We start from the raw sequence: 25,699 nt of genomic DNA, 5'->3' as shown, positions 1-25,699 counted from the left end.
ATCCCAAACTGACCTAGGACCTGGTAGACCCTTCTTCAAGATCTGACTCTGCTGCCTCACCCGTGCTGACTGGAAGAGCGCTGTCCAAAGCCTTTCGCCCAAGACTCCAGTCAAGAGAAACTTCAGTGGTCAGAGGTGAGGACTGAGGATGCTGGAGGGTGCTGCCCTTGAGGTATGGAATTTCTTGGAGTTCCTCTGGAATAGCCTAGCTGTCCTCTAAGATGCAATCACTGACTCCAAACCTCTGGGTCTCTTGGCGGCCTCCTGAGCAGAACATGAAGAACTCCTGACCTCTGGGTCTCAAAGCCTCCTTCAGGCTAATCTCCAGATCAGTATGTCCTGACCTAGAGTGGAAGAAGGAACGGGGGATCTCACTTTTGCATCCCCCGAGGATACTTCAGTATCCTCACAAGGCCAACCTCAGGCTGATTGGCCCAGGACCTCAGCTGAGAACCTCAACAGCTTGTGCCTATTGCCCTAGGAATCAATAGATCATACAATCTCCTTCCAGCTGCTGCCTAGAATCTGTCCAGTACAGATACACCAGGAGTCCAAGTTTGGATGCTCTGGGGCAGGGGCTGCATGGATTTAGGGTGTGAGCAGTGAAAATAGTGCAGGCATCTAGGAGGAGAGAGGGAACAGCCAAGCCAGAGAAAGTGGGAGGGCTGCAGAGGAGGAGAGCCTCCAGCAGCAGAGGAGACAGACTTGCCTTTAAAAGGAGGAACATTTACATAAAATCCAGGTCTCTGTCTTCTCCTAAGAAACCTGGGGAGGGGGGCAGCTCTCTCCCTTCCCCCACCCCTGCTCATCTTTAATCACTGTATCTCAAGGCCCCTCTGCCTCCATCCGATTCTCACTCTGAGATGGAGGCTTTTCTGGGCACAGGAAGCAGCTTGTCTTGGTCACTGTCATATATCCCTGGCAGCCAGCTCTTGGCCTCAATAAGCAGCTACTAAACTAGTGAAAGAAATACAAGTTAGAGACACAGCCCTCAGACGAGCATGGTGGTGCACGCCTTTAATCTGTGTGCTCATGAAGCACAGGCAGGCAGATCTCTGTGAGCTAAAGGTAAGCCTGGTCTGCACAGCAAGTTCCAGGCCTATCAGGGCTACATAGTGAGTAATTTATTAGTTAAAATGAAAAGAGTCAGGTGTGGTGGAGGGCATGCCTCTAATTTCAGCCCTTGAGAAGCAGAGGCAGGCAAATCTCTGGGAGGTCAGCCTGGTCTATATAGTGAGTTCCAGGACAGCCAGACCTACAGAGTGAGATCCTGTCCCAAAAACAAGACAACAAAAGAAGATGGAAGGTGGAAGCACACCTTCAACCCCAGCTTTCCATTCGGGAGGCAGAGGCTAGCCTGGTCTACAGAGCGAGTTCTAGAACTCTAGAACAGCCAAGACTACCCAGAGAAACCCTCTCTTGAAAACAAACAGATAAAACCAGCAAGCACGTTGGTATTTTTCCCAGTGACAGAGTGGATCTGTGTTTCCTCCCCTTGAACCCGAGCCAGGATGCTCCAGTTTCTGGCACTCTGAGACAGTGGTTTTCAGAACCTGGGTAGCATGAGTAGAGAACATTCAAGCAGCCAATGGAGAGTAACTGACTGGGTAAGCCAAGTCTCTGACGGACACAGGAGCCTAGGGGATGATATAACAGGGTTTCACTGTGTAGGTCAGACTGACCTCGAGCTTTCCAAGTGCTGGGACTCTAGAGAAGAGCCATAGTTTCCTAAGGGTGGAGATTAACTAACTGTGGCTCAGAGCAAGCTCGAGGGAAGGGACCAGTTTGATAAGAAAGGGTAAGCAGGATGTGACAGCCTTAGTCTGTCTTGGAGTCCTCTACACTCTGAGATCTTCAAACTTGGAAAGAAGAGCACAGCCGGTAGGGATCAGTCCCCAAGGTGGGGAGTCAGGATTGGCTGAATGTTCCCTGGAGGTCCAGTCCTTCAGCTCTGGAATGCAAAGATATCTCAGTTTTTAAAAAAGAAGGATTTGCAGCACATGTCCTTGTCTCCAAATGAATGGAGACACCCAGGACTCATTGAATCCTTGCCCTTGGTCTCTCATGCCCCTCAACTCCTGTAAACTTCTAACTGGTCTTTCTGGGAGCTTCCCTAATATAGCTTGTCCAGGGAGTCCTCAGCCTAGCCTGTCTCTCTCATTTTTTCCTAGGCTTCTAGCTTTACTCCATGCCCAGAGTCTGGCCTATGCTGGAGAACAGGCAAGAATGAAAGCCATCTTCTTGACCTTACAGAACCCTGCTCCCCACATTCCTCCTTTCCCTACTTCCTGCACTCTGGATGCTTTCCAGAGGTCTGTGCCCATCTGGGAGCTTTCTGAGGACAGACCTTGTGCTGTCTGCTCTTTTCCTCTCTGGCACTAACGGGAAAGGTCTGTGATTGAGCAGCAGAAAGTTAGGCTGGGCTGCAGGGGTCCTTTAGAGAGCAGAGCCCCCCAAAGCTTGTGTTCTTAGAGTATCTCTTGAGGGGTCAACCCTGTGGAACTCAGCTGTCTGCTGTCTAAATACTAGAGGGCAGAAGTCCCTTTCTTGCTATGTGACCCTGGGTCTTTGGCATCATCTCTCTGGACCTACTTCCTGTTCTGTAAAATGTGGAGGAGTTGCTCTCCAAGGGCCCTTCCTGCTCAAACACCTTATGTTCTATGAAATCCTTGTGAAAGTTGCCATGGAAACATCAGAAGAACTGCAACAGCGCTGAATTGTATGAGAGAGAGAGAGAGAGAGAGAGAGAGAGAGAGAGAGAGCACTGAGTCACCCTAGAAAAGGGGTGATGTCAGAGATATATTGACTCTGACACCAGATGTAAAAGGTCCAAATATATTTCAAATATATCCTTCTCCTGAAAAGATACCCCCAGGAATCTATTGTCTTGGTGTCCCTAATGTCCTGCTGGCTGGTGGTAACAGGTGAGTAGCCATATTTACTTGAAGAAGCATCATCTGTATGGGCCCAAGCAGAGAGTAGCTCCTTTGGAGGTTAACACCACAGCGGCTTATGAGGCAGAGGTGCTCACCGCACTCAGGGTGAGCTTGTGCACAGCCACGACTACAGGGCTGAAGTGGGGCTGAAGCAGAGCCTCATTTCACATAACGGGAGTCTATTCCTAGCACCGAAAATAAGTCACATCATCTAAGTTCTTGGGGACCATGGTCCCTAAGTCTGTACTCCCATCGAGTCAGGGACCAGTTCTCAGCAGTGCTGGCTTCCAGCTCCCGAGTGGGACCCTCTTGTCAACGGGGGGAGGGGCTGAGTGGGGTTTTGTGGATCCACATTCTCAAACAACATAGGAGAGAGAAGCATTATCCTGAAACTGATCGAACAGTCCCTTGCTTTACCACATAATCCCTAGAGCGAGCCGACAACAACTGGCTTCTCTGGGAATGGTGTCTTCTTTATTTTTTCTTTACCTGGGAAGATGGGAGGCGCTTGGTGATACAGGGCCTATGTTGCCTGGTTTTGTCAAAAATAGTTTTCTGGGTATCTAGGTAATATAATATCCAAGAAATGCGTATGTTTAAAGTGTACAAGTTGAAGAGCTAAGAGATGGCTCAATGTGTAATGTGCAAGGTGGACAAGCTTGAGGGCCTGAATTCTGATTTCCAGCACCCATATTAGAAAGGGGGCGACGGGGCTGGCTTGGCACTATGTATGTGTTGTAACCCTGGAGCTGACAAATGGGTACAGGGGATTCCAGACTCAGCGGTAATCTAGTCTGGATGAAACATTAAGCTCCAGGTTCAATGAGAGACTGTCTCAGAAACTAGGATAGGACTGGAGAGCTGTTTCCATGTGTAGGAACACTTGCCACTCTTGCGAAGGACCTGGGTTCCATTTCTAGCATACAGTTTACAGGGGTCTGTAATTGCTTTTCCAGAGGATTCAGTGCCCTCTTCTGGGCTCCGTGGGCACTGCGTGCATGTGACACACTTCTATACGTGCAGGTAAAACACTCATACATAGAGAATAAAAATAAGTAATTGATTAAGACTAATAAAGGCACACACCTTTCATCCCAGCACTCAGGAGACAGAGGTGTGTGGATCTCTGTGGGTTCAAGGCCAGCCTAGCCTTGTTTACCTAGTGAGTTCCAAGACAGCCAGGGCCATATAGTGAGACCCTGTCTGGGAGGGTGCAAGCAGCAGAGACATATACACATGTACACATGCATACACCACGCACATGCACACACATAGAACACACAGTTTAATGATATGGAACTTTCTCATCTGAGCATAACATGGCCATCATAATCTTGAAGTCAAAGCACCTCTGGTTACTGTTACCGTCATGAGACCCTTACAACTTTGGGTCCTGAGAGGCACTGGGGAGGCTTCCACAAGACACACACGGTCCCTTGTCTCCTGGGAGAAAAGACTCTCATTCTTTCTCACAGGGACACAGTCCCCTGTGAGTCGTTCATGATCTATTAGTAATGCCAGTTACATTAATTGATCCCACCCACTAGACTTGGGGCGAATCCTGTCTGGGCGTATAATTACCCTCCATATCTAAGGTGTAGAAATAGAATTCACAGGAGGTAAAAAAGAAGAGAGAGAGAGAGAGCGAGAGAGAGAGAGAGAGAGAGAGAGAGAGAGAGAATGAGAGAGAGAGAGAGGAAGAAAGAAAGGAAGGAAGGAAGGAAGGAAGGAAGGAAGAAAAAGAATCCACAGGGAAAGTAAGCAACAGAAAAGTTTCAGTGGTTTTGTTTGTTTGTTTGTTTGTTTTGTTTTTTTATACACCCATGAAGCCATCGTGACAAAAACTCACCTGTCCCTAATTGTCACTCAGTATTGGGATGCATAGCTTTGTCCCAAGACCTTCTGTAGAGAGCTTTTAGGCCTTCATACTCAGGTGGAAATTCCTGGTTTAGGGTGGCCTTGGGCCTCAGTGGCGTTATATGTAGCCTTCATGGCCAGGTGTAAGGAACACAAACCTCTAGGGGCGCCTTTGCACCAGGCCTTGCTCTATGTGCTAAACGGGGGTGTTGCCTGCAGCCTTGCTGTTACCTATTTCTTCTGACCTTGTGGAATATCTGCATTCCAGAATATACCTAATAGCTCTGTTATACATTCATATAGACCAACCTGACTACTTAACACCCTTTTCCTTAATTTCCTTTTGTTGTTGTTTTTTTGTTTGTTTGTTTGGTTTTGGTTTTGGTTTTTCAAGATACAGTTTCTCTCTTCGAAGTCCTGGCTGCCCAAGATCTGCCTATTTCTGGCTCCTGAGGGCTGGTCCGTTTTCTTGTACGGCATGAATACTGTGATCCTTCTTCATGTTTTCTTGTTGTTCATGTGTGTATGTATGTATATGTGTGTGTGTTCAATTTATGTGTAAGTGTGTTTTGCTAGCATTTATGTCCAAGTGCTGTGAGTGGCCCACAAAGGCCAGAATAGAGTGTTGGTTCTCCTGAAGCTGGAGTTACAGAGCATCAGACATGCTGAGCCGTCCTTTGTGTCCTAAAGAGCCAGTGCTCTTAAGCTCTGAGCCATTTAATAGCCATGCTTTTGTGTGTTTTGATGAACACACTGATCTTTTGCTTCCTGCCTGCCTGCCCTCTTTTCTTTCTTTCTTCTTTTCTTTTTTTTTCTTTCTTTTTTTTTTTTTTTTTTTTTTTTTGGTTTGAGGATTTTTCTGAACTAATTGGGTTTTTTTTCTTTCTAGTTTTTCTTATTAGTTACTACTGTTTATTTATTTCTAAAAAAAAAAAAATCCCATATTTTGGGTATAGTGGCACATGGCTGTAATCCAAGTACTCTGGAAGCTGAGGGAAGAGAATTGCTTCAAGTGCAGACTGAACTATAAAGTGAACCTCTGCTTTAAAAATAAAAAACAAAACTAACCTGATATGGCTGTTCACACCTTCCTTTAATGCTAGCCTTGGGAGGCAGAAGCAGGCTGATCTCTGAGTTTGAGGCCAGAGTGGTCTATAGAGAAAGTTCCAGAACAGTCAGGGCTACATAGGGCACTCAGTTAAAAACAATCAATAGGGGGCTAGAAAGAGGGCTCAGCGGTTAAGAGCACTGACTACTCTTCCAGAGGTCCTGAGTTCAAATCCCAGCAACCACATGGTGGCTCACAGTCATCTGTAATGAGATCTAATGCCCCCTTCTGGTATGTCTGAAGACAGGTACAGTGTACTTATATAAATAAAATAAAAATCTTTAAAAAAATTAATAATAATAATAATAACAATAATAATAATAGAATCTGGGCATACATAGCATACTATGCCTTTAATCCCAGCACTTTGCAGGCAAAGGCAGGTAGATCTCTGAGTTCAAGACCAGCCTTGTCTACAGAGGGAGTTCTAGGACAGCTAGGGCTACACAGAGAAATCTTGTATGTGTACAAAACAAAATGGAAAGTGTCTGTTTAAAAAAAATAATTCAATTGTTTGGAAACATTTTAAAACACAAAAGACATATGTTTTTTTTTTTTTTTTTTAATGCTACAAACCAATGTGATTTTTTTTTAATGCTACAAACCAATGTGAGTTTTATTTTTAATGGACATATGTATTTTTAATTTGTTATGAGCCTTCACATGAGTCCTCTGAAAGAACTCTGGGCCTTCTCTCTAATTCCTAAGACATATTGTTTTGTTTTGCTTTGCTTTTTCCAAGGCAGGTTCTCACTATGTAATTCTGGCTGTCCTGAAACTCAGAAAGCTCCACATACCTCTGTCTGTTAAGTGCTGGGATTAAAGGTATATGCCACCATGACAGACGGAATTTCATTTCTTTTTAATTTTATTATTATTATAGTGTGTGACTGTGTATGATGTACATTTGTGGGTATTTGTGTGGACGTCAGACTACAGCTTTGTGGAGCCGATTCTGTCTTCCTACCTTTATATGGGTCCTACGGATAAAAATTGAGTCACAAGGCTTGTGCAGTCAATGCCTTTACCTGCTGAGCCACCTTGTAGGCCCTAAAAGACATATTTAAAAAAACAAAAACAAAACATTTATTAGGCTATAGAGATGGCTCAGTGGTTAAGAGCACTTACTAGTCTTGCTAGGGTTCCAGGTTTGCTTTCCAGCACCCATATCAGGTAGCTCACGGACAGCAATAACCAGTTTCAAAGGTCTGATGCCCTCTGGCCTCTTTGCATATACATAAAGCAATACATCTTTTAAAAGTGTAGGGAACAGAAAGATGGCTTGGCAGTTAGGAGCACTGGTTGTAGTCAGGCAGTGGTGGTGCACACCTTTGATCTGAGCACTCAGGAGAGGCAGTAAAACCCTGTCTCAAAGAAAAGAAAAAAGAAAAACTGTGCTCTTCCAGAGGACTCAGTTTGGTTCCTGCACACTGACTTCAGTTTTGGAGGATCAAATGATTCTCTTGTACTGTGGGCACACTGAGGTCTGAGTACACACATACAAGATTAAAATTAAAAAAAAAAAAGGAAATTCACTGTCTGGGAATGGGATGAAAGGCATGAAGCATCATGTCCAGCCACAGTCACTTTCGGGTAATTTAGAGATAATTAGTCTAGGGCTGCATAGCATGTCCCTTTAATCCAGCACTCCAGTTCCAGGCCAGGCTGGTCCACATAATGAGATCCAGAAAAAGGGGGTAGAAGCTGGGCACAGTGGCACGCACGCCTTTAAACCCAGCACTTGGGAGGCAGAGGCAGGCCGAGGATCTCTGTGAATCTGAGGCCACCCTAATCTATGTAGTGAGATTATGTCCTAATCTAGGACAGCCAGGGCTACTTAGTGAGGCTGTCTTGAAAGAACAACAGAATAATGATAATGATAATAAAAATGATGATGATGATGATAAGAAGGCAGTAGAGCTGGATGTGACCGTCATTTCTGGCTACTTTATTGGGCTCTTAGATCTATCAGCCTTCTCCACCCCAATCCCTTCCAACCCCAAACACTAGGTAAGTGAGAAAGGTTAGAGGGGAAAGGGAGTGTAGATCTCTTTAGACTACTTCCAGCTGACTAGGGGCATCAAGCTCCTTGGGACAAATCCAATCAATTGTACTCAGAATATCCAATTTCTTCTTTGCTCATGACCTCTTGACAAACCATGGCGGAGGCGGCGGCAGGGGCCACAGCAGCCACTGCAGCGTTTCAGGGCTCTGGCTCTCAAGAGTCCCCAGTATTCCAAATGTAAGCTATCTTCAGCCCTGCCAGAGCATGAGACAAATCTCAGTCGGCTGCTGTGGACAACCTGAAGCAGTCCTATGTCCCATATCTGGGGTTAAGAGAAAAGCATATTTACATAACATAACTAGTTTGGAGTTGTTTTTTTTTTAAGATTTGATTTATTTATGTATGAGTGCTCTATCTGCATGTACACGTGCACACCAAAAAGAGGGCATTAGATCTCAGTATAGATGGTTGTGAGACCCCTTGTGGTTGCTGGGAATTAAACTCAGGAATAACTGACTGTGTTCTTAATGACTGAGCCATCTCTCCAGCCTCCCCTCCCCCCCTTAACTGGGTTTTTATAGAAACTGAAATTCTCACTACAGCTGGAGAGATGGATCAGTAGTTAATGTACTGTCTATCCAGAAGTTAGTTTTCTGTTTCTTTTTTAAAAAATATTATATATATATAATATATAAAATAATTATATAATATATATATAATATATATATTATAGCTGTCTTCAGACATACCAGAGGAAGGCATCAGATCTCATTACAGATGGTTGTGAGCCACCATGGGGTTGCTGGGATTTGAACTCAGGACCTCTGGAAGAGCAGTCGGTGCTGTTAACCACTGAGCCATCTCTTCAGGCCCCAGTTTAGTTTTCTACCCATGTTAGGTATAACTCTACCTCTAGGGGATCCTACACCTTCTTCTGGTAAATATGCACATGTGGGATACACACACACACACACACACACACACACACACACACACACACGAATGTAATAAAAATAAATAGATTTTCAAAAAATGTAGAACTGATTAATCTGTTTTCCTTATTTTGAGACAGGATCTCATTAATGTAGTGTTGGCTGGCCTAGAACTCGATATTTAGAGCAGGCTGGCCTTGAGATCTGCCTGTCTCTATTCTAGAGTGCTAGAGTAAAGGCGTGTACAACTCTGTTTTCTTGTGGGTGTATCTTCTTGTGCTTTGAATCTTAGAAAGAAAAAAATCTGTCATCTGTCTGCAGAAAAGCTGGGACTTTGAACATGATCCTAAGTCTGCTGTTCGCCTGCTTGTGTGGCCCGGAACATTTCTTGACTTCTCTGTTTCTCCAGAAATCTCATTTTGTAAAGGAGCAATGATAGTTTCAGTTGCTAAAGCTGTTGGAATTCAACAGAACACGGCAAAGGGCAGAGAGGGTAAGGAAGTGTGGGATGCAGGCCCTTTTCTTTTGTCTCTCAGAATGTCCTCTGCTCTCCTGTTCAAGCTCTCTGCTGGCACACTCCCCTTAATCTGTAAACCCTTTCCCATATTAAGAAAAAGGGTTGGTTTTGCTCTGTCCTTTGTTGCTCTTCTCCCCTGCACAGTGAGGCTTTTCCAGACAGCTGACCACAGGCCATGTTTACAGTCCCTACATTGCCACAAACCTGCTGGCATGTGGCTTCCTGCCAAGTCTTCCTTTCAAAATGCCTTCTGTAAAGGTCACCTCCTGACACCTTTCCTTTAGCAATGCACAGGTGACATGGTAAGGGCCAGGGCCAGGATGACCTTGGAGAACCCTGGCTTCTGGGTTTCTGACAAACTTGAGATAATTGCTCTGTCTACAGTAGATGGCTGGTAGATATGTGTCCTTTCTTCTCCCTGCGGTCCTCGTGGCCAGTGGTTTTAAACTGTTTTTGGATTATTCTCTATCTACAATTCTATATTAGTTTGTAGCTTTTCTCCTTTTTTATTTCTTTCTGTCTGTCTTTTTTTTTTTTTTTTTTCTCCTTCAAGACAGGGTTTCTCTCTGTAGCCCCTGGCTGTCCTGGAACTCACTAATAGACCAGACTGGCCTTGAACTCAGAGATCTGCCTGATTCTGCCTCCCAACTGTTAGGATTAAAGGCATACACCACACACTCGCTCGTGTACACACATGCACACACATAGAATGACAAAATATTTTTTGAGGCAAGGTCTCACTATATAGCCTTAGCTGGTCAGGAATTAGCTATGTTGACCAGGCTGGCCTGGAACTCACAGAGATCTTTCTTTTGCCTTTGTGTTGGGATTACAGAAGTATGTCATTACTATGCCTAGCCGTATAAAACTGTGTGTGTGTGTGTGTGTGTGTGTGTATTTGTTGTTGTTTTTCAAGTCAAAGTTTCTTTGTGTAGCCAGACTGGCCTCAAACTCACAGAGATCTGCCTGTCTCTGCCTCCCGAGTGCTAGGATTAAAGGCACTCACCACCATTACCCAGCAATAAAAATATTTTTAAAAATTAAAAAATAATTGCTGGGTGTAGTGGTGTATACCTTTAGTCCCAGCACTCTAGAGGCAGAGGGAGGTGGGTTTCTGTGAGTTCAAGGCCAGCCTGGTCCACATAGGGGCAGATCAGTCAGGGCTATTTGGTGAAACTGTCTAAAAATTTTAAAAAAGGACTGGAGAGGTGGTTCAGTGGTTAAGAGCACTAACTGCTCTTCCAGAGTTTAATTCCCAGCAACCACATGGTGGCTCACAAGCATCTGTAATAGGATCCAATGGCCTCTTCTGGTGTGTCTGAAGACAGCTACAGTGTACTCATATACATAAAATCAATAAATCTTAAAAAACAAAACATGCCTTATCTGTAAAGTATACATGTTTATCAGATTGATGGTTTATGCCTGTAATCCCAAAATTCAGGAGGCTGAGGCAGGAATTGTCTTAAATTTGAGACCAAACCTGTGCTACAGTGTGAGAAAAACACAACAAAACAAACCAAAACCCCCAAATTAGTTAGATGGGGGGGGAGTATGCCTTTAATCTGGAGGCAAAGGCAATTTCATATCTGAGCTCTAGTGAGACCTTGGCCAAAACTGCAAGCACAAATGCACACATGCAAACCAAAAACTGAGATACAATTCACCAAGCATGATATCTTTCTAAGAATATTTAAGCCCAGCCTGGTGGATCCCGTCATTAATCCCAGCACTCAAGAGGCAGAGGCAGGTAGATGATCTCTGTGAGTTCGAGGCTGTTACATAGTTAAACCCTGTCTCAGACCCTCCCCCCAAGAGCCAAAAAAGAAGTATTTATGGTTTTGTGTGGGTATCTGTTATTCACATACTTAAAGGAGCTAGAAGAGGTTAAAAGGATGACCTAGGAATCACCTGGTTGTATGTTACCATGTGAGTGCTGTAAACCCAACACCTGTCCTCTGGAAGCGCTCTTAACTGTTGAGCTATCTCTCCAGCTATACCCCTATCCCTGGTGGGTGTGTGCGTGTGTGTGTGTGTGTGTGTGTGTGTGTGTGTGCTCATCTGGCATGAGAAACGCATGCTACCATGCTCTGTGCATTTTAATATATTCAATAAGGTTGTTTAATCACTTGATCTAATTACGGAACAAACACGCTTATTGTCTCCAAAGAAACCCTCACCCCTTCCCTCCAGCCTTAAGGCACTCTTCAACTTTCTGTCTTTGTGGACTTTTCTTTTTTTATTTTTTGACTTTCCTCTTTTGAATATTTCCTGCAAGTGGAAGGATTCTTCCTTAGTGCTGTGTTTGGAGTCTTTTCTCTCATTTTAATTTTGTCTTTAGCTCATGCGCACAAGGATCTGCAGTACCTGGAGTCTGAAGCGCGAGCTGCAGCTGCTTGCGGGTGGGCGGGACAGCATCTCCCCTGCACTTCGGCAGCGGCAGGATGGGCTGCACATAGCGCTGAGCTTCACCCTTTCCAGGTGAGCGCAATCTCACGCATCACTTCCTAGCCTCTGCAGCATCCTCTGACAGAGGTCCTTGATATGACGCAGCAAGTATTTATTGACTCAGGTCGGCGGTACTCTCCAGGGGCAGGGAAGACTCGCGGAGTGGAAGCTAACACGGCTGGCACCCAGAAACTGTAGGCCGCAGGGTTTTGTTTGTTTTTCCTTTTAAATTTATTATTAATGTAGGGCGCGTGCTTTGGCGAGGGTGTAGCGGCCAGAGGACAACTTTGTGTAAGTTTATCTTTACGCGGATTTCGGAATAGAACTCGGGTGATTAGGTTTTGCCTGGCAAACTTCTTTACCCGCTGACTGCCCTCTACCTCGACAGGGTTTCGCGTACTTATATCCCTGGCTGTCCTAGAACTCACTCTGTAGACCAAGCTGACCTTGAACTCAGAGATCCACCTGCCTCTGTCACCTGAGTATTGGGATTAAAGTCTTGCGCCGCCACCGCCCGACGCTGACCCCTTTCTTCCCCTCTCTTTCGCACCTATTAGTGTTTTCAATATTGAGACTGTTGATTGCAGAAGGCTGGGAGCGGAGAAACCTACTGACTCCGAGGAGGCCTCAACAGCCAGAGGACCCCACGGGGCAACTCGGGAAATCGGGGTGAATATCTACAAGGCCTCCAGACGTAGTGGGTGGGGGACAGTCTAAGCCGGCACTTGCTTAAACCGCAGCTTGAGGAATCGGGGCTCCGAACTCCGCAGCAGAGGGGGCGGAGCTTCCTCCACCTTCCAGCCTGGTCTGCCGCAGGCCCGCTGAGCAGAGGGCGGGGCCTCTGGAGGACTCCCCTCCCGTGAGACCCCGCCCACTAAGGCTCTCGCTCATTGGGCGGAGCCTCTGCGGACGCCCTTCCTTCAGGCCCCGCCCACTGCAGGATCTGCAGCGAAGAAGACAGAGCTGTGACGGCCTTCTTCATCCACCTACGGCCAACTTGGAAGCGCAGGGGCGGAGCCTACGGACGCCCCGCCCCGTGCCTGGGGTGGGGGAGGAGGAGGAGCTGGCGCTGGGTCTGCAGTGCAGCGCGAATGCGCGAGCAAGCGGCCAAGGCCCTGAGGTGCGGCCTGCCCCAGAGCGCTGAGCAGCTGTCGCACCGCAGACGGGCCACGGCCGCCGCTGCATCCAGCCCCGGCCCGCACCATGAGGTCCGCGGGCCCCTCCTGAACTGCGGCTGCCGGCGCAAGGGGCCTCGGGGAACCGGGGCCATGCGCGGGCTGCGCTGACGATGCCGCCCGGCGCGCCCGCTCGCCTGGCGCTGGCCCTAGGCCTGGGCCTGTGGCTCGGAGCACTGGCCGGAGACCCTGGGCGCGGCTGCGGGCCTTGCCCGCTCCCCTGCTTTTGCGGCCCAGCGCCCGATGCCGCCTGCCGCGTCAATTGCTCCGGCCGCTGGCTGCAGACACTCGGGCCGAGTCTGCGCATCCCGGCTGACGCCACCGCGCTGTGAGTAGCTGCGGCGAGGCAGTGCAGGCGGGCAGGCGGTTGCCATGGCGGCGGGCGGCCTGGCTAGAGCATCTTGACTGGGTCCGGCGGGAGCAGGGCTGAGGTAGATAGAACCTTTCTGGAGCGTTGCCGGGCTGTCGGCCGCAGAGCGTGGGCGCGGTTCTGAGTTCGGGCCGCAAGACGCAGCGGGGCCTGGCCGCTCCCAGGGCGAGGCTCCAGCAGGGATGTCGGCCCGACTAAATAAGGAAAACCTTGGACCTCAGCCGGCGTGACCCACAGGAGTAGCCAAAATCCCCAGTTCCTATGAAGACTGACGTTTCACGCTGCGGGGCTCCTCAAACAGGAGCTGCAACAGTGCGTGGGGCGTGGTAGGAGGTTGCAGAATAAAGGTTAATTAGAGACTAATTGAGATGCATCCTGGGGTTGGAGACTTCTGTTGGGGCTCAGAGCTGACGTCTAGGGGAGGAGTCTCAACAAGAATTTTATGGATGTGTAAGAATTGTCTATGCTTAAGGGACAAGAGGTGGGTCCAGCAGCCTGGCCTGTGGTCTTGGCCACACATGGTGACTGCTGTGTTAGTGTTAGGGAGTAGGGGGCATGGTGAATGTGGGTGTCAGGTAGGTATTTAGGGAGGGGAAATTGCCAGGAGGGGTTAAAACATTTGAGACTTCGCCAGTTTTGCCTTTTGAAAGTAACAGGCAAATCTCATTGACAGATCGTCTTGAACCAGGCTTAACTAGTCTCTTTTTATAGATTATTGCACTTAATTCATAGTCCAGTTCTCTGGAGGGTGGTAGAGCCAGACCTCTGTTTTAGAGGTGAGGAAACAGGCTTAGAGATATGATGTGTTTTCAAGGTATCATACCTAGACACAGTAGCCTGAGGTTTGGAGCTTTTGCAGTGCTGGCAGCCAGCACTGGATCAAGAATGCTAAAGAGGACAAGATTGCAGACTTAGTCTCAGGACCTGCTGATTTCAACCTCTTCGACTTCCTGGGCACGTCAGCCCTATAATTCCTGCTGGAATCCCCTCAGAAACTTATTAAGATAAAATTGGACCCTTTCACTGGGTTTTATAATGGGCTTGGTGACTCCACCATTGTGAGGAGCTGAGATTCGGGTCCACCCAGTCTATCACTGTGCTTCTTGAGCACTGTAGCATCTGTGGTGCAGCTGTCTCTGGAAATGGATCCCCTTTTGCTATCTAATAGGACCCACAGAATTGCATCAGGACCAGATTTATGGACGCTGTGAATGAAGGCACTTCTTTCTCTCTGCTACCTGGTGTCTGTGGGAGTCAGGTCCAGCTCCTGTTGGTTCCTTCTTCACCCTCTGCTGGCCTCTCAGGAGCTGTCTAGGAAATGAAAGATGAGAGCCTACAAGTCTCTGGGCTCTCTGCTCAGAAGTGAAGCTCAGACTGTTGCCCTGAGTTTTAGTGCAAAGGGTTTTCTGAGAGCTGATAGCCTGGCCCAGCCTGAGCTCATAGGATTCTCAAATTATTAGCCCCTCACATTGTGTTAAGAGACATCAGAAAGACCTCACGTATGGACAGATGGGTAAAGATTTCACATTTTGCTTTCTACCTCCAACACTGATTCTAAGAGACTTAAGGAGCTGTGAGAACCAGCTGATAGGAAGCTGAGGCCTCAGGGGCAAGTGTTGAGTTCTCCCTGCTAGTTCTGAAGGCCACTATGTGTCCAGTATGTTGCTCACCCTGTAGACTACTGGAGATCAGAAAGATGGTTTTCCTCTGAGGGCCAAGGACACAGACAACAACCTTGGCCAGTGTTTAGGTGTCCAAGGAATATTGCCTTCTTTCTAATCATCAGACTCCTCTGCATGTGTCTGACTCTGGCAGAACAGCTGTGTCCTGGTAGCTGGTCTTCTAAGAACATAACTTCCCTGCATTTCTTGACTTAAAAACATTCTGCTGCTTAAGATAGGTGATGTTATTGGAAGGGCATTGCTGCTTGACTGACTTAGAGCTTTCCTATGGGTCATTTAAAGCCCTGTTATGTTATTGTGAAAAGGATGCAGAACAGAGTAATGAACCTCGCCTTCTTGCATGCCATTCCTGTCTTATATTTTGAGCCAAAGACCAGCATCTTATTCTTTTATCTATTATAACACTGAAGACACACCTAAAATAGGAAACGCTTCCTTAGGTCTAGGGGATGTCCACTGTGTGCATTTTTGTGTACATTTTTGTCAAACTGACCTCAAACTCACAGAGATCTGATGCTTCTGCCTGTCAAGTGCCGGGACTAAAGGTGCGTGCCACTATGCCCAGATGTTTGGGGTGGGGTTTTTGTTTGTTTGTTTTTACACTTGTTGAGACTTGTAGAACAGACTGTCCTTGAACCCTCAAACATCTGATCCTCCTGCCCCAGTCTTCATAGTGCTGGAATTACAGATGTGTACCATCCGGCTTGACTCTGGACATTTGGCAGTTTAAATTAGGGTCTGAACTAGGTCTGCGTAGCACAACTAGTTGACGGTCTGAATCTAGCTGATGGCTACACTTTTTCCAGTTCTTTCTACTTTGGCTTTGGAGAAAACTATCTACTGCTTCCAGTTTCTGACTGACTGAGCTGTGAGCTGTTGGGTTCTTGCATGTCTCTGTCTTCTGTGTCTCCAGCTCTGTTGTGGAGGGTCACACCTTTTTCAGGGTCTCTGGAACCTCTCTGGCTACTGACTACAAGGTAGGACCTTGTATTGTTGAAGAAAGCTCTCTGGGACATCCACCTGGCACTAGGTGTAAGCTGTTTTTTGGCTCCAGACATGGTTATTTTAGATATCATTTTTGGTGACAGGTGCTATACATTTTTAAATTTTGAGTTCGAGGGCAGCCTGGTCAACACAGTTCCAGGACACAGCTAGAGCTATGTCTAGAGACCCTGTCTCAAAAAAAAGTGAGGAGGGGGATAAGTAGGTATGATGGTTTATACTTGTAATCTTGACACTGAGGGAAATTGAGTCAGGAAGATTTTGGATTTGAGGTTAGCCTGGGCCATGCACAGAAATATTGTTATTAAAAAAAATCCAAAAACCTTAAAACATAAAAAATCCTTAAGAAAAGTTAAGAATAGGTAAATCTATTGAGACAGGAAAAGATTCATAGTGTGGTGAGAGTAGGTGGTCAGGGACTGTTGGGCTTCTTTTTAGAATAATGGAGACATGGAATTAGTGTTGATGGTAACCCAGGCTTATGAAGGAAGACACTAAAATTCATCAAATTGTAAATTTTGAAATGTGGAACTTCATAGTGTGCAGTTTTTGTCTGAATTTTGTAGTTGATGAAAATAAGCTTTAATTACACCAAGTAATAAATATATACAAAAATAGTTTGGTTATTAGTGGTAATATATCCCTATCATCCCTATACTTGGAGGCAGAGGCAAGATATTTGCTACAAATTTGGATACAGCTGGTTCATGTAAGGAGACTGCCCTCCAATCTTAAGAGACAAACAAGTCTGAGGAAATTATCCAGGAGACACACTCTTCCTTGTCCGCTCCTTCAGAGACTTATGCTGGGCTTTTTGTGTTCTTTCCGCCAATGTTCTCTTTCTGTGGGGCTGTAGGATGAGTCTCTTAGTTCTTGCATTGACTTTGAAACGGAGGCTCCCAGGCATTGAAGTATTTTAGAGTCATATACTGGTGTGTCACGGGGAAGTAATGTGGTCAGAAGGTTTTACAGCTGACCCCCAGACTGCACTCAGGCTGGTTAATAGATGGCAAAGAGTAGAGATGACAGGACCTCCTCTTGTGGGTCCTGGAACTCACTCAGGGGATGGATGGGATAGATTGTTGAGGTACTTTCTCCCTAGTTAGTTAGTTAGTTAGTTAGTTATTTTCTTCCTTTCTTTTCCTGGGGATAGGGTCTCACTATGTAGCCCTGGCTGTCCTGGAACCCACTATGTTTACCAGGCTGGCCTTGAACTGATAAAAGAGCCGCCTGCCTCTACCTCTTGAGCACTGGGATTAAAGGTGTGCACCACTATGCCAGGCTTCTTGCAGGTTTGGTATATGCTCCCTGGGGATTCCTATGGCTTGCTCTGTTCTCCCTGTCCCAGTTCCCTTCATCTGAGGAAAGCATGGGAATCTGTTATCAGACTTCGGTTCAAGTCCCAAACCTTGTATTTCCATGTGACTTTGGCTCAACCAATCAGCCTCTATTCTTAATTCCTTGCCTATGAATAAAGTAAATTACCTTAAGGGGTCTTAAGGGTGAGTTGGGAGGCCTCAGAGGTGAGGGATTGTGGTGTATGGACAAGTTCAGGGACTGGCACCCACACTAACACTACAGCTGTTTAAGTAGGACCCCTGTCTTCTCTGTGATTTCAGTGTGTGTGTGTGTGTGTATGTGTGTGTGTGTGTGAGTGTGAGCTGTCCCCTTGTCCTTACTTGCCAGCCAGCCACCAAGAAATGTACCTGAAGAGCATCCCGTTGCATTGCAGACAGAACAGAGAGCCTGAATGTGGGGTGTGTGCTCAGGCCAGATGCTGTACAGAAGGAGAAACATAGACCAGTGTGAGCAGGCAAATTCCTACTCATACCTCAGTGTCCAGGTTAGGGAGACCAGAAGTCTGACCTCAGAGATGCCTTCAGCGATGGGAGGATTTATGAGACCTACCCCTAGCCTAGTACCCCTTACCTCAGTGGGTGGTGTGGGGCATATGTGGTGGTAGTATGTGTGATGAAGTTATTGTTCCATTGCCCAGGGTAGTCTTGAACTGGCCCAAAAAATCCTCTTGCTTCAGCCTGTATTGGGACTACAGGCACACACCAAGTATGCTGGGTCCCCTTTCATTTTTTGTTTTGTTTTTTGAGGCAAGATCTCACCTTTAGCACTCTCTGGCCTAGAATTTGCCGTGAACCGTCTCAGCCTCCTGATGCTAGGCTTACAAGTGCAAGTCACTGCATCCAGCTTCATTTTGTTTTTTTAAATTTATATTTGCTTTAAAGTATTATTTTACTCCAATTTTTATTTTATTTATTTATTGGTTTTCGAGATAGGGTTTCTCTGTGTAGCTCTGGCTACTGAAGAATTTGCTTTGTAAACCAGTCTGGCCTTGAACTCAGAGATTCACCTGCCTCTCTGTCCTGAGTCCTGGGACTAAAGAGGTATGCTATCATGCCCAGCTCTAGATTTTATTTTTATTCCTGTGTATGGGTGGTGTGTTTGAGTGTCTGTGCTACATATGTGCAAATACCCTGATAGGCTAAAAGAAGGTGTCACATCTCCAGGAGCTGGACAGCATGGGTGCTGGGAACTGAATTAGGAACTCTGGAAGGCCGCACAAGCTCTAGCTGCCGAGCCACTTCTGCAGCCCCCAATTTTATTTCGTTTGTTTGAGACAGGGTCTCATGTTGCCTCAGACTTATTATGTTCTGAAGATGGGCCTCAAATTTCTTATTTTCCTGCCTCTACTTCCCTTTGTCCTGCTGGCACTGCAAGTGGGAGTCACTGTGCCCGTCCTTTTTGGTTTTCCTTCTTGCCTTTTCTCCCTGTTTTGTTTCTTGAGAAAGGGTCTCACTGTCTCACTTTGTATCTCTCACTGGCCTGAGCTTAATATATAGAGCAGGCAGGCTTCTAACGGCCTCAGTTCTGCTCTGTCCCACTGGTACGGTATTACAGTGGAAAACCATCATACTTGGCTTTCCTCTTGTTAATCCCAGCTTTTATGTGGCCTTTTTATATCCCGAGGGCATGTGTGAAGCAGTAAGGCTGTGTTGGCATCTGCTGTCTCAGTTCACCGTATTCTCTGGTTTGGTGACGATGTGATACTGCCCTGCATTCTGCTCCACATGCCAGTGAACCACGGCTTGTCATGCTGGGCTCTTGGGAGGTTTTAGGAAAACCAAAATGTATGTAGACCTCGGTTTTTCCCTTCCTCTTTTTGTTACTGATTTGAGGTAGAGTCTCACTAGATAACTGTCTGGCTTTGAACTTAGCATCAGTTTTTCTGCTCAGTGTCCCATTACCTGGGCCACCATGCTAGGCTTCCTCTTCTGGGCTCTCCAAAAGCGTTCTGGTTTTTCCATCAACAGTGGGCAAACAGAATGTCTGCAATGGGCTCCCTGTGTAGCCTTTTTTTTTTTTTTTTTTTTTTTGCCTTCTCTGACTACCATTTTGTGACTCTCCCTGCGTTATGCCTGGACCTCCCCTCCCTGAACTTTCCTGGAGCATAAGGGCCCGTTCTGCTGCCTCCTTTCTATTCTGTCCCAAGGTGTCTGCTGAGAGGAAGGGGGGCGTAGTGACCCTGGGTCCTGAGGGAAACCCTGGCTGGGGTTGGGTTTCAACTGAGGAAGCCATTTTGGATGGAGACACATTTTCCTTTCCGGAACATTGTGGTGGCCAACATCAGCAGCAGGAGCCCAGACAGCCGGCCCGCCTAGTGCTCTGGAATGAAAACACTTTGCTTCTCCTGCTGCCTTCTGGGGTGTTGGCTGTCTGGGCTCCATGCTTAGGCCTGGCCTGCCTCAGCTGTCTGTGTGGCTCCAGCTGGCCTGCTGTGGGCGCCACAGGGCGTGAGCAGTCTCTCTGAAGGACGAGATACAGCTGGAAAATGCAGCTCATGTCTTTTCTCGGAACACCTCGTTCTTTTTGACTTGGCAGACGTCTTCTTCATAAAGAGGCCTTGTGATGCCCAGGCACTAATTGCCAAGGAGAGGGGGGTACTTGGGGGTCAAGGTAGGCAGTCTTTCTCCCTGGAACTTCTGTGGGTTGGATCCTGGCAAAATGTGGTATCCCTAGTGCTAAGAAGGCAGGATGGATCCCGTGGGGCCACCTTGGGAAGAGCTTTGTCCCTCTGGCTGTGGCAGAAGGCAGTTTCTCCTGGTTGCAGCCTTTAGGGTAAAGTTTATAGTAAGGGGCCTCCTTGCAGCTTAGGAGTAGAGAGGATTCAAGGGTCCTAAGCTCCCATGCTGCTCCATTGCCTGGGTATTGAGCTGGTGACCATGCATGGTTCCTAAATAGTTGAGATGTGATTGTGGCTGAACTGAGGCCCTTTCCCATTACAGGATACCACAGGGCCTAGGAAACCAAGGCAGCAACTGAGTCCTATTTGCCTGTTGATATCTACTGGTTGTTGGTAGACATGTCAGGTAGTGTGCAGGAAAGGCAGGCTCTCTGAACTATGGAATCAGGGTGGTAGCAACTTCTGTCTTTGCTGAGTGTAATGGGAGGTTAGCAGCTACACATGGTCCTGGCATTGTGTCAGAGTGCACGGACATCAGGAGGTGGGCTGGAAGGTGGCTAGTGTCTCCAGTACTGGATTTTTTCCTTCTTGTGGCCTCTATGACCCATTTGTCTGTGGAGGTGAACTGACCTCCAACTGGTCTTGTTAACATGGGAACAGTGGACAACTCTTGGAACAGCCATTTCTTGGGCTGTTCTCTCAATATTAGGAGGAACCACTGCCTGTCACATTCCTTCTGGTTTGGGGATCTGGGTCTTTGATTCTGTCCTTGTCTGTAGACCTCAAGAAAATCCTAGGCAGGTAATGTCACTCCTGTCATCTCATACTGGTGATCGTTTAGTTGTAGAAGGACTCAGGCCTTGTGACAAAGGGTTCTGTGAGGACAAAAAGACCCTACAGAACAGCTTGCAACAATGTGAGGTTCATTCTGTCTTCATGCCCTGGGGCCATGAGGCCCTGCAGCCTGGTTGAGGGCCTCTCACCTTTGACATCCCCACTGCCTGAATACTGTGTCCTTTCCTTGTCATCTCTGAGGGTGAGCTCCTTACTGTGCATGCAGAGTCCTGGTTTGGAGCCAGGAGAGAGATGGGCTTCAAGGTGTGTGCGGAGTGATGGGAGGTACGGCGGTTTCTCTGACCCTTCTCCCTGGACTAACAGTTGGTGTGATTCAGAGACTGCCCCCATCCATACTGATGCCAGTGTGTTAGGCTGTCTTTTTTTTTTTTTTTTTTTTTCCCAACTCTCTTAAACTTGAATTCATTAATTTAAACATCATTTCCGGCCCTGGAAGCCAGCCTTGCTTGCCATAAATAGAAGGGAACAAAAAGCAAAGAGAACAAAAACAGAGTAAGGATATTACACTTAACTGGCTCTGCTGCTAGGCTACGAAAGGCCCATTAGTGCTGAAGGCACCCAGAGTGGGGCCAGCCTAGGGGCTCTGTCCCTCTGCCGCTGCCGAGACCTAAGGCTGTGTCCTCATGGTTGTTTCCATTTCCTTCTGTCCTAACTCTGTTGGAAATATTTATGGGGATCATCCTTGCTGATTGAAGGGACGCTGTTCTCTCTGGAAGAAGATGAAGCTGGGCCTTGGGGGAGGACTGGGGGCTTCCTCCTTACCATGCTGGCCTAGCCTGCTAGAGGGAGGAGGCAGCTGGCTCCTGTGGAATGGGTTACATAACATCCACAAACAGCCCCTCAGAACTGTTCCCCCTGAGCCCTGTTTCCAGCATGGCGGCCAGCAATGGGCTGGGGGGGGGGTGGTTGGCACTCACCCTCCTGTTGACCACATGTGTCTGGAATGTGCAGATGTTTCCTTTGGGGCTCCAGCTGGCCCTTACATCCCCCCTACTCCCTACATCTAGACTAAGGAGCGGGCACCTAGGCCACTCCCCACAGCTGAGGAGGAAACCGAGGTTGCTTAGCTCTTGGTCTGGGTTGTAGCCTGTTGTGGGCAGCCTGTTGAGGTCCTCCTGTTGCAGCTCTGGAACAGTGCTGGTCCTAACAAGCGGCCCATCTTGGTAAGGGCTTGAACTGTTCTCAGTGACCCTCCTTGCTCTCCACCTTTGCATAGACCTACCCACTTGCCCTTATACTCTTGCTGTCCTTGTCTCTGAGAGTTGCCCTGAGATTGCCTGCTTTCCCTGTCTTACAGTGTCACCCCAACTTGTGTAGCCTGTGTGTGGAGGCTCAGGGAGTCCCCTGTTCCTCTTTATTAGAGGAAAACTGGGAGTCAGAAACAAGATGTCTAGTGGGGTATGAGAGCCCATAGATATGCTTGGGAAGCTGAGGTCCCTTTCATCAGACCAGGTAGCCCCACAGAGGTGGCAGTATCGGGATCTAGTCCCACCAGAGGTCTCATCTGGAAGACAGGGTGCTCGTGTGTATGGAGTGTAGAAGGCCTTTCTTCACTATTTCCAACATAGTCATCCATAGTGGAACAGGAGATAGCCCAAGCTGAAAGAAGCACTCCACATCTATGTGGAGACTGAGGTTCTATTTTTCCTGGTAATGCAGGCTGGAGTGCGTGTTAAGTCCCAGCTGGTTCCCTCTGTAAGTTGCTGGCTTAGGTCTTAGAGGATTCAGAGAACCCAGTTGGCTCATGCCCTCTTACAGTGTAGCTAGGCTACTGGCTAACGTCCTCATGGCAGGTCAGGGGCCTGTGGTGCTGCCCCTTACTTCTGTGTGCCTTCTGCCAGGATACCTTGTGCCTGCTTTTGTCCCAGATCCTTATAGAGAATCCAAATATGGTTTCTGGGCATCATACAATGATGACATCATCTGGCAGGAAGTCAGGCCTTCGAAGATGGGCTAGTCAGGTTTGGCCATTCCTCTCAGAACAGTAATGGCAACAACAGATGGGGACATGGAAAATTTCTGTTCAGGGCCTCTGAGCAGGGACCTCGAGTGTCTCTCCACTGTTCCCACATCCCTTCATACCACCCTGTCTGTTGGTGCTGCTCTCCAGCCCCAGAGGTAGGAGTCAAAGTTCCGTCTAAGCTGCCGTGTTCACTACCGTGGGTTTGGAGCTTAGCTGAGTAGATTCCCATGGCTCCATTTCTTTTCTAGGCTATAACCCAGGTCCAGGTGAGCCTCTTGGAAAGGGAGCCTCCTAGTTTCACTGAGCTTGGTTTCAGTGGGGTACCTGGTTGGATGAGGAACTGAAGTGTTCTTAGATAAGGAGGGGTGCCCAATACCCTAGCAACTAACACTCAGGGTGGCTTTCTGAGAAAATGAAATTTGGAGCTACTTCCTCTCTTCTTCTTCCTCCTCTAATCTTGAAGACTGGGCTAGAAAGTCTCCATGTTAGAGACAGATGTAAGAGCCTACCTATGTTGGTCTCTAACCCTACCTCACCAAGCCTTTCCTAGACCACTGCAGCTTAGTCTACATCCTGGTTCCTCCTAAAAAAAATCAGGCTTTCTGTTGTCATCACTAGCCACTGGTAAATCCTTGCTTAGGTCTGATCTTCCCTGGTACGACCATTGTCTCGAATGTGGGAGCTTGGATGGTGGAGGTGAGATGAGTCTAGCAAAGGGCCAGGGTATCTGGGAGATTAGTTAGGGACGGAGACCAGGCCTGGAAGAGTTGATCATGTCATGGCACCAAGTTCAGTCTTTCCTGTGTCAATATACAATCATTGGGATGGTTCCTATTGATCTTAATACAGGTGCTTTGAGTACTGCCTCCATAGGATGTGTGATGTTTTTCCTCTTCCAGGGTGACAGATGACAGTGGGGCAGCCAGATTATCACATGTGCATGGCTAAAGACCACGGGATTTTATAGCATCCTGATGGCTCACATCCTGTGAGGTAGAGATTGAGCTCTATGCTGGGTGCTTACTCTTCGTTGTTGCTGTTGTTAGTTTTGAAACAGGATTTCTCTCATAGCTCTGGTTGTCCTAGAACTCAATGTGTAGACCTGGTTGGTGTCCAGCTTGGAGATCTGCCTGCCTCTGTCCCCCAAGTGATGGGATTAAAGGTGTATGCTATTACTTGGCAAGGTTGCTTTCTCTTAGGTTTTCTCTCTCCAATTCTGGAAAGGAGTGAAGGAGATCCTTTGCAAGAAGCATGTTCTTGATGGGAGTCATCACCATCAGCAAACTGAACATAGTCTTGTGGGGAATGTATCTCACATAAATTAGAGAGTGAAGTGGTGGATATACCTGGAGGGTCCCAGAAGTGTCCTTTAAATCAGGGTGATACAAGAGCCTCACTGGACATTGGAGAATGTAGGCAGAGAGCCCAATACGTGGATTGCAGGACTGACTGAGTGCTCCTAAGAACCTGGAGCTAGAAAGTAGGCAGGTTGTTGAGTAGAGTTTGACATTAAAAGGCCCAGCAATGTTTAGGTCATTTATTTGGCTTTATGGGTGGAGTTCAAGTTACCTCTGTTACTAGAGTTGGGCCTAGACTTCTGACATTAACACAACCACAGACTTAGAGGATGAAAGACATGATTGCATTGTTTCATTCAGTAGGTGTCAAGTTGTTATGAAAGCTTTCTTTTGATGGGAGCTGTTAGTTACTGAGCTATATCACAAGTCTAAATGTCATTGGTATTTGCTGACTAGCTTATTCACAGGGTTTGCAACAAGGGTGTGATTGGTCTGTAAACAGTGGGTTAGATGAAGTCCTATTGCATTTCCAAACATAGGGTTTTGTTACTGGTTTTTAAGTATCACTATTTCCTGGAACTCCTTTATGGGCTTACTGTATGTGCCTGCCTCAGCCTTTTGAGCAGCTGTCACTCCTCAAAAGTCACTGCTGCAGTAGCTCCAGCCTCGAAGTTAGTTTTATTTTATCTGTGGTCTTTTGTGTAGAGGTTGCTTATTGTAGAATGTAGTGGGTCTGTTGTCTCTCCAGTCTTATGTCTGTGTCTTGATGCTTTATTTTCATACTTGCACAGGTTCGTGGTTTGAAAATACATTTCTATCCCAGTGATAGCATGTTCTGGCTCCATCACAGGTTCCAGGTGACTTGAGTTACAAGGCCAGGCTCTGGTGCTGTCATCTTGTTTCTCTCCTGAGGCTTAAAGGCCAATGCCTTTCTGTGACTCCTTTCTCTCAGGAGTATAGCTCATGTTCCTACATTTCTTCACTTTTGTTTTTATGATGTGTTTTATTTTATGTGTATAAGTGTTTTTCCTGCATATTTTCCAGTGCCCCATATGTGTATAGTGTCCACAGAGGGCAGAATAGGTCACTGGATCCCTGGAACTGGAGTTACAGATAGATGTTAGCCACCATGTGGGTGTTGGGGGCTGAGCTTGAGTTCTCTGCAAAAACAACAAATGCTCTTAACCTCTGAGCCATCTCCTCTACCCCAGCATTTCTGAGGTAGGGTGGGGTGGGACAGAGGACAACTTCAGTTGTCACTCCTTAGGAATACTGTCCAGCAGCTGGGTGGAGGTACGTGACTTTAATCCCAACACTCAAGAGTGATGGATCTCTGTGAGTTTGAGGCTAGCCTGATCTGCATAGTGAGTTCCAGGATAACCAGAGCCACATAGTGAGACCCTCTTAAAAACAGAAACAAAACCAAACAAAAACAGGAATACTGTCCACCATATTGACAGTCAATATGACTCATTTGAGTCAGGGTCTCTCATGAGTCTGGAGCTTGCATAATTAGGGCAGGCTGTCTAGGGATCTACCTGTATTTACCTCTCTGCACTGGATTACAAATATGCA

The 25,699-nt window shown here is 47.1% G+C and overlaps 1 protein-coding gene across 2 annotated transcripts in view; it reads left to right on the top strand.

The window, feature by feature from the left end:
* Positions 1-13,018: 13,018 nt before the first annotated feature.
* PKD1 (polycystin 1, transient receptor potential channel interacting) overlaps positions 13,019-25,699 on the top strand; it is a 45,269-nt gene continuing 32,588 nt past the window's right edge. For both annotated transcript variants that reach the window (XM_080942157.1, XM_080942156.1), the window contains exon 1: positions 13,019-13,306. In XM_080942157.1, coding sequence (XP_080798283.1) covers positions 13,092-13,306 — 215 coding nt within the window. In that variant the 5' untranslated portion in view covers positions 13,019-13,091. The remainder of the gene's footprint in view (positions 13,307-25,699) is intronic.

This window comes from Micromys minutus (genome assembly GCF_963924665.1).
Source record: "Micromys minutus genome assembly, chromosome: 31".
Taxonomy (NCBI): Eukaryota; Metazoa; Chordata; class Mammalia; order Rodentia; family Muridae; genus Micromys; species Micromys minutus.
The sequence above is the reverse complement of the archived record's forward strand: the minus strand, read 5'-3'. Positions and strand labels throughout refer to the sequence as shown.